This window comes from Antedon mediterranea, chromosome 5, assembly GCF_964355755.1.
Source record: "Antedon mediterranea chromosome 5, ecAntMedi1.1, whole genome shotgun sequence".
NCBI classification, from domain to species: Eukaryota; Metazoa; Echinodermata; class Crinoidea; order Comatulida; family Antedonidae; genus Antedon; species Antedon mediterranea.
Window position 1 is genome coordinate 5,013,049 of NC_092674.1, and position 14,974 is coordinate 5,028,022.

At 36.3% G+C, this 14,974-nt stretch overlaps 3 protein-coding genes across 5 annotated transcripts; 2 read left to right on the top strand and 1 right to left on the bottom strand.

The window, feature by feature from the left end:
* Positions 1 to 2,911: 2,911 nt before the first annotated feature.
* LOC140049208 (uncharacterized) lies at positions 2,912 to 14,482 on the top strand. Of its 3 annotated transcripts, XM_072094039.1 has the most exons (13): positions 2,979 to 3,063; positions 3,539 to 3,683; positions 3,950 to 4,040; positions 4,369 to 4,474; positions 4,602 to 4,672; positions 5,137 to 5,262; positions 5,846 to 6,093; positions 7,621 to 7,748; positions 7,859 to 8,021; positions 8,267 to 8,467; positions 12,071 to 12,243; positions 12,491 to 12,637; positions 12,849 to 14,482. In XM_072094039.1, the coding sequence occupies exons 5-7, from the start codon at positions 4,619 to 4,621 to the stop codon at positions 6,080 to 6,082; spliced, it is 417 nt and encodes a 138-aa protein (XP_071950140.1). In that variant the 5' UTR covers positions 2,979 to 3,063; positions 3,539 to 3,683; positions 3,950 to 4,040; positions 4,369 to 4,474; positions 4,602 to 4,618; the 3' UTR covers positions 6,083 to 6,093; positions 7,621 to 7,748; positions 7,859 to 8,021; positions 8,267 to 8,467; positions 12,071 to 12,243; positions 12,491 to 12,637; positions 12,849 to 14,482. The 3 variants fall into 3 exon arrangements, with proteins under 3 accessions (XP_071950142.1, XP_071950140.1, XP_071950141.1); XM_072094040.1 differs by lacking the exon at positions 2,979 to 3,063 and having other exon boundaries at positions 3,394 to 3,683; XM_072094041.1 differs by lacking the exons at positions 4,602 to 4,672; positions 5,137 to 5,262; positions 5,846 to 6,093; ... (4 more) ...; positions 12,491 to 12,637; positions 12,849 to 14,482 and having other exon boundaries at positions 2,912 to 3,063; positions 4,369 to 4,413.
* LOC140049051 (valine--tRNA ligase-like) lies at positions 7,155 to 8,624 on the top strand. The gene is made up of 5 exons (XM_072093865.1): positions 7,155 to 7,176; positions 7,621 to 7,748; positions 7,859 to 8,014; positions 8,267 to 8,467; positions 8,601 to 8,624. Exons 1-5 carry the CDS (start codon positions 7,155 to 7,157, stop codon positions 8,622 to 8,624), a joined length of 531 nt encoding a protein of 176 aa, XP_071949966.1.
* On the bottom strand, positions 8,831 to 11,751 carry LOC140049052 (uncharacterized). The gene is made up of 2 exons (XM_072093866.1): positions 10,795 to 11,751; positions 8,831 to 9,574 (listed from the first exon to the last, which is right to left on the bottom strand). Exons 1-2 carry the CDS (start codon positions 11,749 to 11,751, stop codon positions 8,831 to 8,833), a joined length of 1,701 nt encoding a protein of 566 aa, XP_071949967.1.
* Positions 14,483 to 14,974: the final 492 nt, after the last annotated feature.

The window sequence follows — 14,974 nt, forward strand, 5'->3', positions numbered from 1 at the left end:
GTTTTGTGATTTGCTATTCAGGCCTAGGCTGAAGAATTTAATTAAACTTACCAGCTGCATGAGCATGTTCTACTTCGGCTTGACCAACCAAACGATTTACAGGCAAACCATTTTCTAGCATCCGAACGTATAATATCTCGCACTCTTTGACTGAGATATCCGTGTCGCCATCGATCAAAATACTAATGTATCGCTGTTTGTCAACATCATTTGCAAATCGTTCTTTCATCGAATCTGCTATTACGCCGATTAGCTGGGCGCACACTTGGTGGTTGGCATACGTTGGTGTGATTTCCGCTCCATTTTTGTGGTGCAGTGTTACTAAAGGTCCAAATTTTGTAAACGGCAACTCTTCCTTTGCAATAAAATAAGCGATGTTCATCTTTTTTTTTACTTCTAACAGCTTTGTCTTTTGACTTTGCAAAAAAGCCCGCTGTAATTGCGAAGGATGTTTTTGTTGTCTGCGAAGCCAGTTATCACGGCAAGCTTGATGTGACTTTGATCTAGAATGGAGCGTCAAAGTCTCTCTTTTAAATCTTCCCTGGACTCCTGTAGCTAAAGTACTTTTTTTTCCTGCATTATCTTTGCAATACGCGCACCACATAATGTTGTCTGTCTTTGAATAGCGCAGAAATGGAAATTCTTTTAACCACTTCTCCTGGAAATGGTATGGTTTAGGCCTGTTTTTAGCAGCGAACCGTGGGCGCTCTGCAATTTCTGCGGTCTCCTCTTGGCCTTCTTCTAGGCCTAGGTCATCCTCTCTAACTCTATCTTCTTCCAACAAAGGTTCTTCATCATCAGACGACAGCGACATAGAATCGGGCTTATCATCAGTAATTATTGATTCGTCTGAACTTTCTTGTTCTTCCGAGACCGAGGTAGAAGACTTAAAAAAATCAGAAATTTTTTTGTTCATCTTTTCTTGATGAAAAACACGTCACGACAAGATGATGTGATGTAATGGCCGCCGGCGGGAAGATCGGAGCCTAGTATAGCCGCAAAAACGTGTGGAGTACAATTTGTCGCAAAAAAAAGCGTGCGCGGGCGGTGGTGGTGGTGTAATGTGAGCATGCGCTCTGCCATATTTACATTTATTTTATATTTACATGACTGAAAATATTTTTCCGTTTGTTTGTAATGTAAATAAATCAAGTATTACATCTACAGCTATCTATAAACAATACTGCTGTTTAATAAATTAATTTATTAATGAATAGATATTATTATAATTATTATTACATCATTAATTACATTTTATAGTAATCATTAATTAGTAATAGCTACATTATAACCATTTATTTATAATGCATAATAAATGCCGATGATACTGCGCGGCGAAAATCCTTTGTATCTGCCGCGCTCGCTCTGGTTAACTTCTCTCCACAGAGCTGTGTACTACGGCGGCTTCCTTCTTTAAAACGGAGGTGATTTTTTCCACGAGGTTTGTGTGCGTCCATGTCACACACTGTGTGTTTGGTGTCCTTTGTGTGATTGGGTAAGGCAGCATGCTTATAAATGGACGAACTACCAATCACAACGAGTGTAAAATGTTTAGCGGCTTTGCACGCTTGAATGAATCTGACTCTGTGGTGGTGGTGACGTACGTACGACGTCGTGTGTGGAGAGACAGATTAAATTACAACAGTGTTGAAATAGGGAAAAACACACTGGACTTCAATTTGAAACAACTCGCACAAGCAGACGATCTTGTCGCGCTAGGCGCGACCTATTCTAATTCTTTAGTCGCAACCAGAAAAATGAGGTCGCAAATGCGACCAAATACCCCTTAATTTGCAGCCCTGGCTGTGTGATCGCTCTCATCGCCTCTTTTGGTGAGGAGCTGGTGAAGGAGTGTGGTCGTCGGGCTGAGGAGGAGGAGCCGGCCGTGGACCAGACCGCCAAAAAGTCGACGAAGAGGAAGGCGGCAGAGGGAGAACATGGAGAGCGACCGACCAAGCGCGATGCCCCGGCACCGAAGGAGGGTAGATCAGTGGTGGCGCCACCGATTGTGCAGGGTACATCGGCTTCGCTTGGTTCGGCGCCCAAAGTGTTCGACGCCTGTTTTCATCTGGATCGGTTGCAGAGGGACCTGCAACTTTCCCGACGAGCGGACCTCTGGGACGTGGAGCGAGCGGTGCGGGTGAGAAGTGGAACACAGCCTGTGGAAGTGGTAGGCGGGATTGCCCTGTTTGGCGATCCAACCACTTACCCCACCGAGCGGGAGATTGGCGGACTGGCGAGGAACGGCTGTGCGGTGGGCTTGGGAGTGGCTCCTGGCTACTCGCCGACAACGGTCCAATTCGATAGGCTTCTGGCCTTAGCCCGAACTCGAGATGTTCGAGTAATCGGGGGAGTGGGATTGGACCATTCGGCCCCGCCTACAGATTGGCCGAGACAAGATCTGCTGCTAAAGAGGGTGTTGGGTCGTTGCTTGGACGGCCGCCACCACCGCATCCTGTGTCTTGAAGTCTCTGGAGTTCAAGGCGATGTCACTGGGGAGGAGTGCCACTATCGCGTCTTGGACATCCTGCGTCTAAGTCGTGTGTTGAAGGAGCAGCGTCTGCTTCTGGCAGACTACGCTTCCACGGAAGCCGTAGCCACCGCCTACCTTCGGCATTTCCCCAGGACATACTTTAGCGTGACCAGCCGAGTGACGGGCTTTACGGCCGATCAACGCAAGGGCCTGCGTTTCATCGCTACCAATGAAGACCGGTGATTGCTGATGGGGTCCAACGGACCGGATTATCCTCCTGCCGGATACCCAGTTGGAGCACCTCATGTGGATCCAGGACGGGGTGCCCGCTTTTCAAACATGGGAGGAGTGTTGTGAACGGCGCCCGCTGGGTAAACAGACCACCCCTCCGACCGAACGAGGGCGTCGCCCCGATAGCTTGATCTGCATACAGGGGGTATGCAAATGTTAACGTGGGACCTCGACGCCGCCCGAACCGGTCTATTCGAAGCAGGAACCAAGGAGAAACGGACGCAACCGGAATTGACCAATATATTTGGATTTACTGCTTTCGGATACTTGTGTGATTTAGGACAAGCGGGACTGTTAAGGTAAGCCTAGTAGCTTTCATTATCAGGCCATTCCAGCACCGACCTAAAATCACAACACATATATAATCATATTTATATGATAGCAAGGTTTAAAGTATTTCATATGTACTACTGTATTTGAATATCAATTTGAAGGAATTATACTTTCTGTTATTTTCAGTTACCATACGTACCATACACACATATTCAATCATTGAATAAAACGGTTATACTTAACGGAGCATTTCTAAGCTGTTTGATTTGTGTCCGTGAAATTCATATCTTTATTAAACCATGCTGTTCACTTCCTTTCTCCATAGAGATATTACAGTGTTCACTATGATACCTCTATGCTTTTTCACATCTCTACAATATGACTGTATGAAGCTGGAATGTTGTTGTTTTGGTCTTATACCAGAGAATGTCCTCATTTTTGTATAGCCTGGTATATTACATATACAAATACCTAACTTTTTAACATTTAATTCATTTTCAGTCGTTCAAAGGACATTATTGAACCACTGATAAAACCTCAATGGTTTGTAAACTGCACTGAAATGGCTGCTGCTGCTGTGAAAGCAGTTGAAGATGGAGATTTGGAGATCATCTCTGATATGCATATAAAAACATGGAACCAGCAGGTGAGTATCTAAGATGATCCCTCTAAGTCAAGTCTCTGGATCTCCAGTCAAAGCACTTTGATATAATTATTGTTATTATTTTTCATCACCAGATCATTATCATCATAATCAATGTCATTATATCATCACCCAGTTTAATTGTCAACATTTATCACAATCATCAATCATGGAGATTTTAATGATTACTTGCTGACATTGTTTTCATTATTATTATCACAAAACTTTTTTTTATTATTAATTTTTAACAATTTCATAAATTTTAACAGAGATTGGTGTTTATCTCGACAACTATGGTGGGGTCATCGTATCCCAGCATATTTTGTGACAATTGACGATGATGCATTTCCAGTAGGGAAGGTACGTTATTACACAGAAAACATAGGTATTTGGCACATAGCAATCGCATCATACATACTGAATGCCAACAGAATAATATGATTAGGGCTTTTGATCTCTACGTCTATTTGACCTCCAAGACAGTAGGATTGTTTTTGTGGCTCTGTGTCTTGGTGTTAAAACTAAACACATCTGAAATCTATGGATAGAAAAAAATTCTTACACTTTAAAATAACTAGGATTTGAACCTTGATTGTTGACATGGAAATTTAACCTTATTCATTAATAGCATGTGAAAATAAATGCTGTATGATTATAATATTAATAAAATAATCATGCTTCTTCACAGGACATTGATTCAAAATATTGGGTGAGTGCTCACACGGAGGAGGCGGCTAGAAAAAAAGCAGCTGAACGGTTTGGTGTGCTAACAAACAAGATTAAATTAAGACAAGGTACAAAAACAAATTTTTAAAGATTTGGCTGTTAAAATTTGTGTATATTTAATCCTTTTTTAAGATTTAATTTATTGGTAGAGTAGTTTGTTTGATTAAAATACAATTCAATAAATGTCTTTTTTAGATGATGATGTTTTGGATATGTGGTTCTCTTCTGGTATATTTCCATTTGCCATTCATGGATGGCCTGATGAGGTAAGATATAATTTAAGAAGAGTTTGTGATATTGATATTGTTAAAGTTTGTTTATTTCTGAAAAAGTACCTTGTATTAAGTGAAATCAAATTGAATTGAATTTAGAAAAAAACATTGAAATATATGCCAAAGAATGAAAATCTAAAGATTGGATTTAAAAAACAAAGTTTAATTTCATGCGCAACCAACAGCGAGTAACTCGCCAATTACAGGATGGATAAACTATTTAATAATTTATCATGCTTATAAACTAAGTCTCATTTAAGGCTTAGGGAGTGGAGTTACAACCCTGGCGCTCGATCAGGATTGAACCCTGGACCTTAGGATTGGAAGGCAAGCATGTTAACCACCAAGCTACAGCTCCACTACAAGAAAAAAAAAGACACACAATGAAAGTCAAGAGATGCTGGGAATGCAGATTCAATGATACCAGAGTTGATAAATATTATTTATTTATTTTCTAGACTCCTGACCTGTCACAGTATTATCCATCAACTGTGCTAGAAACAGGCTATGATATACTGTTTTTCTGGGTGGCAAGTATGGTGATGCTGGGACAGAGGCTAACAGGAGAAATTCCATTTAAAAAGGTAATTATGACAAATTAAAGTTATGAAACAGATTACCTTTAATGTAAACAAATGCTATCTTCAAATAAAAATCATCAAAAAAAAACCTGAAATTTCCTATACTGCTGAAAAAAACAAAAAAACACTTTAATAACAAACCAATTTCTCTTAATAACAAACCAATGGCTCCAACTTTTCTATCTGATCATTTCTCCATACAAGCCAAAACAAACTCTGAGGTCGTTCAACAAAATTTTATGGACAACGTGCCTTTTCGTGGTCAGCTGCTGTTCTCTTGAACGCCCTTCCAAATTATATCAGGAATGCTGAATCACTCACCACATTCAAACAACTCCTAAAATCCCATCTTTTTAATTTGCATTTTCTTTAGTTTTGCTCTTCTTTTTTCTGTTGATTGTTCAGCGCTTAGAGGCGTCCTGCATTTTGCGCTATAGTAAATTGAACCTTATTATTATATTATTATTATTAAGAACATGAAAATAATTGCTAAATTTTAAAGCTACTATCTATAATCAATAAAGGTATAGTTGATACATTTTACAAGTTAATTTGAAAGAACTATTTATTTTGTCATTTACTTCAGGTATACCGCCATTCAATGGTACGAGATGCTCATGGACGCAAAATGAGCAAATCACTTGGTAACGTCATTGACCCTATTGACGTTATAGAGGGCGTATCACTTGATGCTATGCAAGACCGCCTCAAAAACAGCAACTTAAAACATGACAACAAAGAATTGAAAGCTGCTCTTGAAGGTCAAAGAGCAAACTTTCCAAATGGCCTTCCAGAATGTGGAACCGATGGTCTTCCTGAATAAAAATGTTTTAGGTAATGATTCCTTTCACAGTATGTACAAATTCTTTTCCCCTGCTTGATATTTCAAAGGAAGAGTGGCGTGGTAGCTTGGTGGTTACGATGCTTGCCTACCGATCTTGGCGCTAGTTCCGTTTCGCACCTGTCGTTTATTTCGACTCAAAATTGGTTAAGTAACTTTATCGTGAGTACCACACCTTAGAATTAAGCCTCTTTAATACTTTTACGAAGGAGATCACACAAAAAGTAAAAAATAAATCCTTTAAATTGATGAATTTACAGACGTGTTTCTCGCACATCGGTTCGTGAATTTCGCATACTCGATGTTCAATGTTGTTGTTTCTATGGAGCGCCAAAAGAGCAATCATAATAGAGGGCTAAAAACTCAGTAAATTGTGTATATTTAATGCATTTATTGGTGAAAATTACGTTCAATTTTATCATATTTTGTCAATGCAACAAAAATATTACTGTTGATACTGTACATGGTTTTTTCAGGAGCTTTTAGTTAGGAATGAAAATCGACAAATTCATCATCATATTACATGTACTGTAGGGGTATACCTTAATCTAAATAATATGCCTCTTAGTCTTAGTCTTACTCTTAGGTTGGTTGCTATTTGAAAACAGCAAATTATTAGCAGTAAAATGTTACAGCATTTTTATTGACAAAATATATTACAATTAAACGTGTATTTCAATAATAAATGCATTAAAAGAAGACGCATTCCACTGAGGTTTTAACCATCTATTGTTGTTGCTCTTTTGGCGCTCCATAGAAAGGAAAATATTGAACTTCGAGTATGCTAAATTCGCGGCGAACGGTATGCGAGAAACATGTCTGTAAAATCATCAATTTAAGGATTTATTTGTTACTTTTTATGTGATTCTTCTTCATAAAAGTACTTATGAGGCCCAATTTTAAGGTGTGGTATTCACAATAAGTTGCTTAACAATTTGGAGTCAAAAGGAAGTCGAAATAAAAACAGGTGCGAAACGGAACTAGCGCCCCGATCTTAGGGTCCTGGTTTCAAACTTCGTTTTTAGTCGCATGCAACGCAACTCTACAGTTCACTATGTCGGTTGGTCTTTCGGTCGGTTAGTCGGTAAACACTAACTTGAGCACGCGACTGCAGCCATGTATATGGCCGTGTTTTTAGAACATCTTGTTGTGAGTACAGTACAATGTTTATCTTGTGAAGAGGAAGGGTTTGCCAAATCAATGTCAAATCACTATGGTTATCCTTGGCAATAAACCTAAATTGAGAATGAATGAATAATTCGTATAAAACAATATAACTTATTTATATTATTACAAGATTCACACATATATTTCTGTGGTCATTTATTTGAGCAAATGCACTCTTATGATTTAGGTGCAAATAGTGTATTACTATTTTAATGACATTTAAAAAAAATAGGGGTAGCTGACTCGGCTTAAACTGGCCCTGCACAGCAATATTTAATCTTTAAAAAAAATTTTTTTTATTGATTTTATACTGGTCAAATAAATAACGAAACAAAACGATTCTGATTTTTAAGGTGTGGATTTAAACTTGGATGTTCTGAAGCTTGTGGAATACAGACATTTTTGTAACAAGATTTGGAATGCTGTCAAGTTTGGTTACAATCACTTTGGAAGTGATTTTAAGCTGATGAGTAATGAGAGTGTATGTTATATTTATTTTAGTTTATATAATTGGATTAAATACAAATGTTTTATAATTGTGAACTTCTCAATGTTGTTAAGTTGATTTTGCTCTGTATATTACCTCTACAGGTTATGCAAAACAGCAGACCAATTGACCGCTGGATCCTTTCTAAGCTCAGCCATACAGCGGAAATTTGTAATTCTGGTTTTCATGATTACAACCTGACAGTGGTGACATCAGCAATACGTCAGTTTTGGCGGCAATGCCTGTGTGATGTGTACCTGGTATGAGGTACAGTACTATATATGTATATCTGTTAGATAAAGGTTCAATTGATTTTAAGTTGAGTAATATCAATAAGTATATACAGTAATATTAATCAAAACATTGTATTGCACTACAAACTGTTTAATGAAGGAGATAACAATATCAGCTGCTAGTTTCTGAGATGCCTAATATAACAAATCCAGTGAATAAGGCCAATGTGCCTGGTTTTTGAAGAATTAACTACAATCTTCTCTTTTTATTATACAAAGGAGACAATCAAGCCATCATTATATGATGATGAATCAGTCTCTGGTAATGTTTCACGCTCTGTTCTGTTCATGTGTATTGAGGCTGGCCTGAAGCTTCTAAGCCCCTTCATGCCTTACCTTACAGAAGAGCTGTATCAGAGATTACCCGGCCTACAACATGTTCCTAGCATTTGTGTTGCACAATACCCAACTACTGAAGAAGTAAGTTATTTTTTAATTGTGCAAATATAAAGTTACAAAAGTTATTTAAATCCATCCCCGACATTTAATTTAAAGGAGATTGATTTATTATCATCATGTTTGTTATAGTTTTTTTGTTTTTATTTATATTTAGACTGCTTTCTCAGAGAGCCAATGATCATCTCTCATTAGCTCTATTGTCATTTTTATTACCGCTACACCATTATAATAATTTCTCTCATCTCAAAAATTATGTGATACAAAATATTCAAATGACTTTGATGAATAATCATTTATTCTAATGTCTTTTGTTTAATATTCATAGTTTCCATATAAGGATGTACACTTACACTTACACTTAATGTTTGATGGAAATAGTTTAGGCTAGTGCCTATTAGATTCCATTTCTAGCCGAAAATAGTTGTCAAGTCTAGACTTAAAGATGTTCACTGAAGAGGCTTGTATTACATATTCAGGCAGAGAATTCCAGTGATGTATGACTCTGATGGTAAAAAAGTTGACCCTGCACATAAGATTTCCTCTAAGTTTTGGACGATATAGTTTTAAGCTGTGTCCCCTGGTTCTGATGTTGTGAGACAATTTAAATAAATCTTTTGGGTCAATATCCTCAAAGCCTTTCAACATTTTGAAAGCTTCAATCAAATCTCCTCGTAGTCTTCTTGTCTCTAATGGTTGAAGATCAAGATATTCTAACCTTTTTTCATATGGTAGATCACTTATTGACTTGACCATCTTTGTAGCTCTTCTCTGCACCTTCTCCAAGATTTTTTTGTCTTTGTTATAGTAAGGAGACCAGGACTGTATACAGTATTCCATATGTGGACGGATGTATGCCTTGTACATGACCTGAAAACTTTCTTTGTCAATATTTTTGAATGTTCTTTTGACAGTTCTCATACTATTCGTCGCTCTAGCTGCTGCTGCAGCACACTGTCGGCTTGGCTTGCAGTCGCTAGTGAAGATAACACCAAGGTCTTTTTCTTCGTTTACTGCCAATAACGTTTCTCCATTTAGACAATATTCTGATTTCTCTGTCTTTCTACCAACATGGAGCACTTCGCATTTCTTGGTATTGAATTTTAGCAGCCTTCTGACCATTCCTGAGCCCTATCAAGATCAATTTGAAGTTTTCTTGAATCCGATTTTTCTTTGATGGTCTTTATAATCTTTGCATCATCTGCAAACATGTTAAAGTCTGCGCTGATAATTTTATCTGGAAGATCGTTTATGAAGAGGATGAATAGGATTGGGCCAAGGACTGATCCTTGTGGGACTCCACTCACTACATCTACCGGCTTGGATGTTGTATTTCTTACAATTACTTTCTGTGTTCTTCCTGCCAGAAACTCAGCAATCCAATTTATAGTCTTACCAGATATTCCATAGCCTATCAGCTTGTGAATTACGCCCGTATTCTTAAACCGGACTTTAGTCGTAGTTCGAGCTAAAACTAAAAAAATGACGTCATTTTAATTCATAAACCGAACTTCAACTAAATCACCGACTAAATCAGGCCAACCTCGACTAAATCGAGACGGATTTTGATCGATTTTTTTAGTCCTGGAGGGGGAAGACTAAATGGTCGACTAAATGGTTTTTAAACGATGTTTATAAAAAACGTAACAGTCATTGAGTTGTTATATTGGCCAGATATTGAAGAATGAAATATCTATATTTATATTAGCTTAATTAAATATACATTGGTATAAATTATAATAATGAAAATCATCTTTATTTACAACTGTATACAAATTACATTATTTTCTTCGCGCAAGTCCGACTTGAGCTACGTCACGCCATAGCGACAATGGGAGATGCGGCAATTCACCACGCGATGGAATGTTTAGGGGGCCTAGCGCTTTCTTGTCACGCTATGAAGTGCGTGGTTCGTGGCGATCATACTTTGTTGGGGGCCTAGAAAATATAAAAGTTACCGTACCGCCATGGTTCCTAAATATATTTTTAAGATTTTATTTGTTGTTAATCAAATATACTTCACTGTTAAATTAATACTGATATTGTTCTAATAATTAACGATTAAAATTATTTTTCATGTATATAGTCCTGATGCGTAAAAAGTGTTGTAAGAAATGGAAAGTGATATCAATGCGCAAAATTTCGTCTGCTCCTCAAATACTCTCTTGTCATTGGCCAATGTATAGCCTTTGTTACCCAGACGTGTGCAACTCGACTAAAAGCTCGACTTCATTAAGTCGAACTGCAAACTTCGACTACTTCGTTTTTTAATCGAATTTGAAGTAATAGCTCGAACTACGACTTTTCCAAGTCGAACTTCGAACTACGACTAAAGTCCGGTTTAAGAATACGGGCGTTAGTCTTCGATGTGGAACGCTATCGAACGCCTTCATATAATCAAGGTATACGATATCCACATCTTCACCACTATCTAGAGCTTCGGTGACTGTTTCGAATGTTTGTAGCAAATTTGTTAGACAAGACCTACCACTTAGGAATCCATGTTGACACCTAGACAGCATTCTACTTCCTTTAGCAAAGCCAAGCACATTGTCTTTGATGATTGATTCAAAAACTTTACATGGTATTGATGTTAGGCTGATGGGCCGATAATTTTCAGCTTTCTTCTTGGATCCTTTCTTGAAAATTGGTGTGACATTTGCAGTCTTCCAATCTTTTGGTAATTTACCTGTCTCAAGTGAGAGCTTGAAAATGATAGTAAGTGGATGAGCTAGAGAACTGGCACATTGGTTCAGAACCATAGGATGGACACCATCTGGACCAGGAGCTTTGTTTGGTTGCTGTTGATTTAATTTTTTCTGAACATCTTCTACCGAAAATACAATATTTTCAAGAATGTTGTCGCTGTTCCTGCTATCAAACTGGGGTAGGTCACCATCTGGTTCATGGGTATATACAGATTGAAAAAATTTGCTCAACATTTCAACTGCTTCCTGGTCATTTTCGTTCAAACTTCCATCTTCTTTTACAAGATTAGTTATACCTTCTTTTACTTTTTGTTGTTCCCTAATGTACTTGTATACTGGCTTAGGATTTTTCTTAAAGTTCTTCATTAACTTTTGCTCATGTTCTATACGTGCCTTTCTCACGTTTGCACTTGCGACATTCCTCTGTTTCTTGTACTCAAGGTAGTCCTTGTACTGGTTTGTCTGTCTGTAATTTTTGTATAATTTGTGTTTCTTCTTTATACTCTTCTTTATTCTAGCTTTCAGCCATACAGGTTTCATGTTCTGTCTCATTGACCTCTTAGGTATATATTTTTCAGTTTCTGCATTGTAGATTTCCATAAATGTTTCCCATGCCTGGTTACAACTTTTATCATCAAGCAGAGCATCCCAATTTAATTAATCCTAGAGAATAATACAGATTTGATGTTGGATGTTGCTAGTGGAATACGATCACTTAAAAAACAATATGAGGTTACCCAAGTAAATGGTATGGCTTTTGATGCCTTTTTTGAAATGGATTTTCAATATTTTCTTTAATTCAAGGATCGGTTTCTGGATGTATTTTAAATAATAAAATTTAGAAATTGTTGGAAACAATTGTTTGTCTATAGTAGTTCTTTAGGTAGTCAAATGTATATATTTTTTCTCCTTTATATAGCTTTTGTTGTGTGTTCAACAAATGATGTTTACTCTATACTGTGCAATTATCAAGATGATATAAAAACATTAACCAAAGCAGCTTCTGTAGACCTTCTATCTAATGGCATTACTCCCTCTGGTTGTGCAGTTTCTACCATATCACCGTCATGTACTGTTGCTGTGCAACTTGAGGTAAGTTCAGTAGAAATTCTATCTAATGGTATTACCCCCATTGTGCAGTTTCTACCATATCACCTTTTTTTTTTGTGCTGTCGGAAGTTCGGCAACATTATTTATGATATCACCTTAAGCATTTCGGTGTGAATCAAGGACATACGAAAGTTGTAGAGCTCTCAAAAAAATCCGTGAAAACAGCAGCTAATAAACTACTTAAAAAATTATTATTTGTGTTTTACCTTTGTTATTTTGTCATTTACAGGGATTGGTAGACATAACAAATTTATTAGCAAAATTTAAATTGCAAGAAACTAAACTAAAATCTCAAATTTCAAAGCTGAAAAAAACAAAAATACCACATTACAACGAAAAAGTTCAGAGTGTAAAGCAGCAACAAAACAGCAACAAGGCAAGTCAGGAACTTACAATTTAAAAACAATTATTTTATGAATATGTAACTGTTCTCATTAAGTACAAAAAAACCTTCTTATAGCATAACATAAGGCCAGAATGCATTATTTTCAGGTTAGGCAGGCAGAAATCATGAATAATTCATGATATTATAATGGCATAAATTAGGACACTGTTTGTAATATTTATTTTTTTAATTTATTTTTTAGATCCGACAACGTGTGCAAGAGTTACAAAATATTGAAAAATTGATTGACACTTTAACCAAAACCAAATCATGACTAGGCTTGAAATAAAATTACTTCGTGAAATTTTCTCACCTCTCCAGAGACTTGGGAAAACATTGTGTAGAACTATAAGCATTGATAATAAACGATATTATTACAATAACTGTAATATTACGTTATGCAGAGTTCTCAAATTGGAAAAATAAAATATCAGGAGAATTTATGAAATCATATCCAAGCACAAGAAAGCGTGCTATAAAAAGTAGAAGGTGCTTTCACAAAAATTTTTGCCAGAAAAAATAATGCAATTGGGGCAATGTATTTTCATATTTTTATAAGACTGCAGAAAGTAATACAATATATAAATTATCAGGATGTGTTTTTTTTTGTGTGTATATTCTAAAAAAATATTGGGAAACTCCTGCGATTATTGAGAGGTTTGCATATAATTTTTTTGTTTTAAATGGTTACCTGTACAGCAATTTGTATTAGCAGTTTAACAGAAATGCAGTCGACGCTATGCAGCAGAAATAGACTTTGTGTTACACCTTTTCATATATAAATTTTTCTAAGTAATTCCAAAATAGAATGATTTAACTACACTGTTGTTCATTTTTATTCTGAATAATGCAGAAATTGCAGTATTGTAGCTGGTCCCTTTGCCCTTATTATTTCTAACTTAGTCTTTCTTTTGCCTTTGTATTTTGAATAATGAATTGTGAACAATTTGTAGTTCTGTATAGCAATGCTTTAACTATTTTGTACAGAAGTTTTAAGAATTTAGACATTTTAAATTCTTCAGCACTATTGTGTAATTTAAATATTTAAATAAAAAAATTCACAACATTAAAGACCCCTTCCCTGCAATTTTGGACGTTTTTTGGAAAATAATACATATATATCACTTTAAAAACATTAAACCATGTCATTCCTTGTCTTAAATGTACGTTTTATGGTAAATTATGATAAAAAGTGAGAAACAATGCACTACCTAAGTAGCTCGCGGCGATCGACCTCTCGTGGACGGTCTTAGGCCTAGCCTAGCTAGGCTTAGTTTTGTAGGCCTAGCTGGTAAACATCGGTAACGTACGAACATCGTACGCTACCTATATACCTAGCCTGACGTTGTATAGTTGCTGCATTAATTGTCTTTCTATTTTTGCCAGACTCCGTTGATACAAATTGGGGAAAACCCGGTATTTTCGCTGAAAAGTTAGGAGTCTTCCATTTGTTTTGGCCTCACGATCGATCGAAAAGTGGGCGAATTACAGGTGAAAAACAAAAATATCAATCCGCACGCAATGCATTTTGGGATTTATAGCGGGCCGCTATAATTATTAGAATCGACTTATTTTTCACATTTTTAACCGTTTAAAGACGAAAAAATTTATCGCAATAGGACCATATAGTATTATTTTTACATTAAATATAGTTTGTGATCTTAAATTAGATCTTAAAAACGTAGGGAAGGGGGCTTTAAGTTAAATTTTGTCTTGTAAATTATTCTATATTCTAAAAATATTGCAGTACTGTTCTACATACCTGATTATACAGTACTTTGGAATTTGTATGGTTCAAAATATAACAAAAAGGTGCATAACAATAAACTATTAATATTCAAACTAGATACTGATGACATGTTATGCTTGAACTATTTTGTACAAAAGATCTGTGAACTTCAGTCAACTATACTGCATGGACCTGGGTGTTTGTTTAATACGTTTTAAAGGAAGGAAGAAGTGAATCTGTTCTTTTTTACCTATGGAATTGCTGTGGAATATAGTGGCTTTTATCACACAAACATAATTAATATTCATCTTCAAGTGTGTAAGTTTATAACTAATTACAAAAAAAATTGTTTGCATCACTGAAGAAGACTTTTGTATAGACTTGATAACTTAATCTACAGTAAAGTACCATGCTTTTTTTTTTTAAATAATCAGTGTAGGCCTACAACTAAATGAAAATATTGGGGTAGTATATTAAGCAAGATGGCTGCTATTATTGCAATCTAAATCAATAGAAATTAGTATTGCACCAATTTTACGATTATTAGTTTATTAAACATTAACAAATCAAATCATGACTACAGAGGCCACACCACCCAC

Bases quoted from the DNA above. Each gene is read 5' to 3' on its own strand.
- LOC140049208 (XM_072094039.1), top strand. From the start codon at position 4,619: ATGTGGTTCTCTTCTGGTATATTTCCATTTGCCATTCATGGATGGCCT. The intron at 4,673-5,136 runs GTAAGATATAAT...TTTATTTTCTAG, and splicing joins TTCATGGATGGCCTGATGAG to ACTCCTGACCTGTCACAGTA. The intron at 5,263-5,845 runs GTAATTATGACA...CATTTACTTCAG, and splicing joins GAGAAATTCCATTTAAAAAG to GTATACCGCCATTCAATGGT.
- LOC140049051 (XM_072093865.1), top strand. From the start codon at position 7,155: ATGTCGGTTGGTCTTTCGGTCG. The intron at 7,749-7,858 runs GTATGTTATATT...TTACCTCTACAG, and splicing joins AGCTGATGAGTAATGAGAGT to GTTATGCAAAACAGCAGACC. The intron at 8,468-8,600 runs GTAAGTTATTTT...ATTTATATTTAG, and splicing joins AATACCCAACTACTGAAGAA to ACTGCTTTCTCAGAGAGCCA.
- LOC140049052 (XM_072093866.1), bottom strand. From the start codon at position 11,751: ATGGAAATCTACAATGCAGAAACTGAAAAATATATACCTAAGAGGTCA. The intron at 9,575-10,794 runs GTATTCTTAAAC...TGATCTTGATAG, and splicing joins CACATCGAAGACTAACGCCC to GGCTCAGGAATGGTCAGAAG.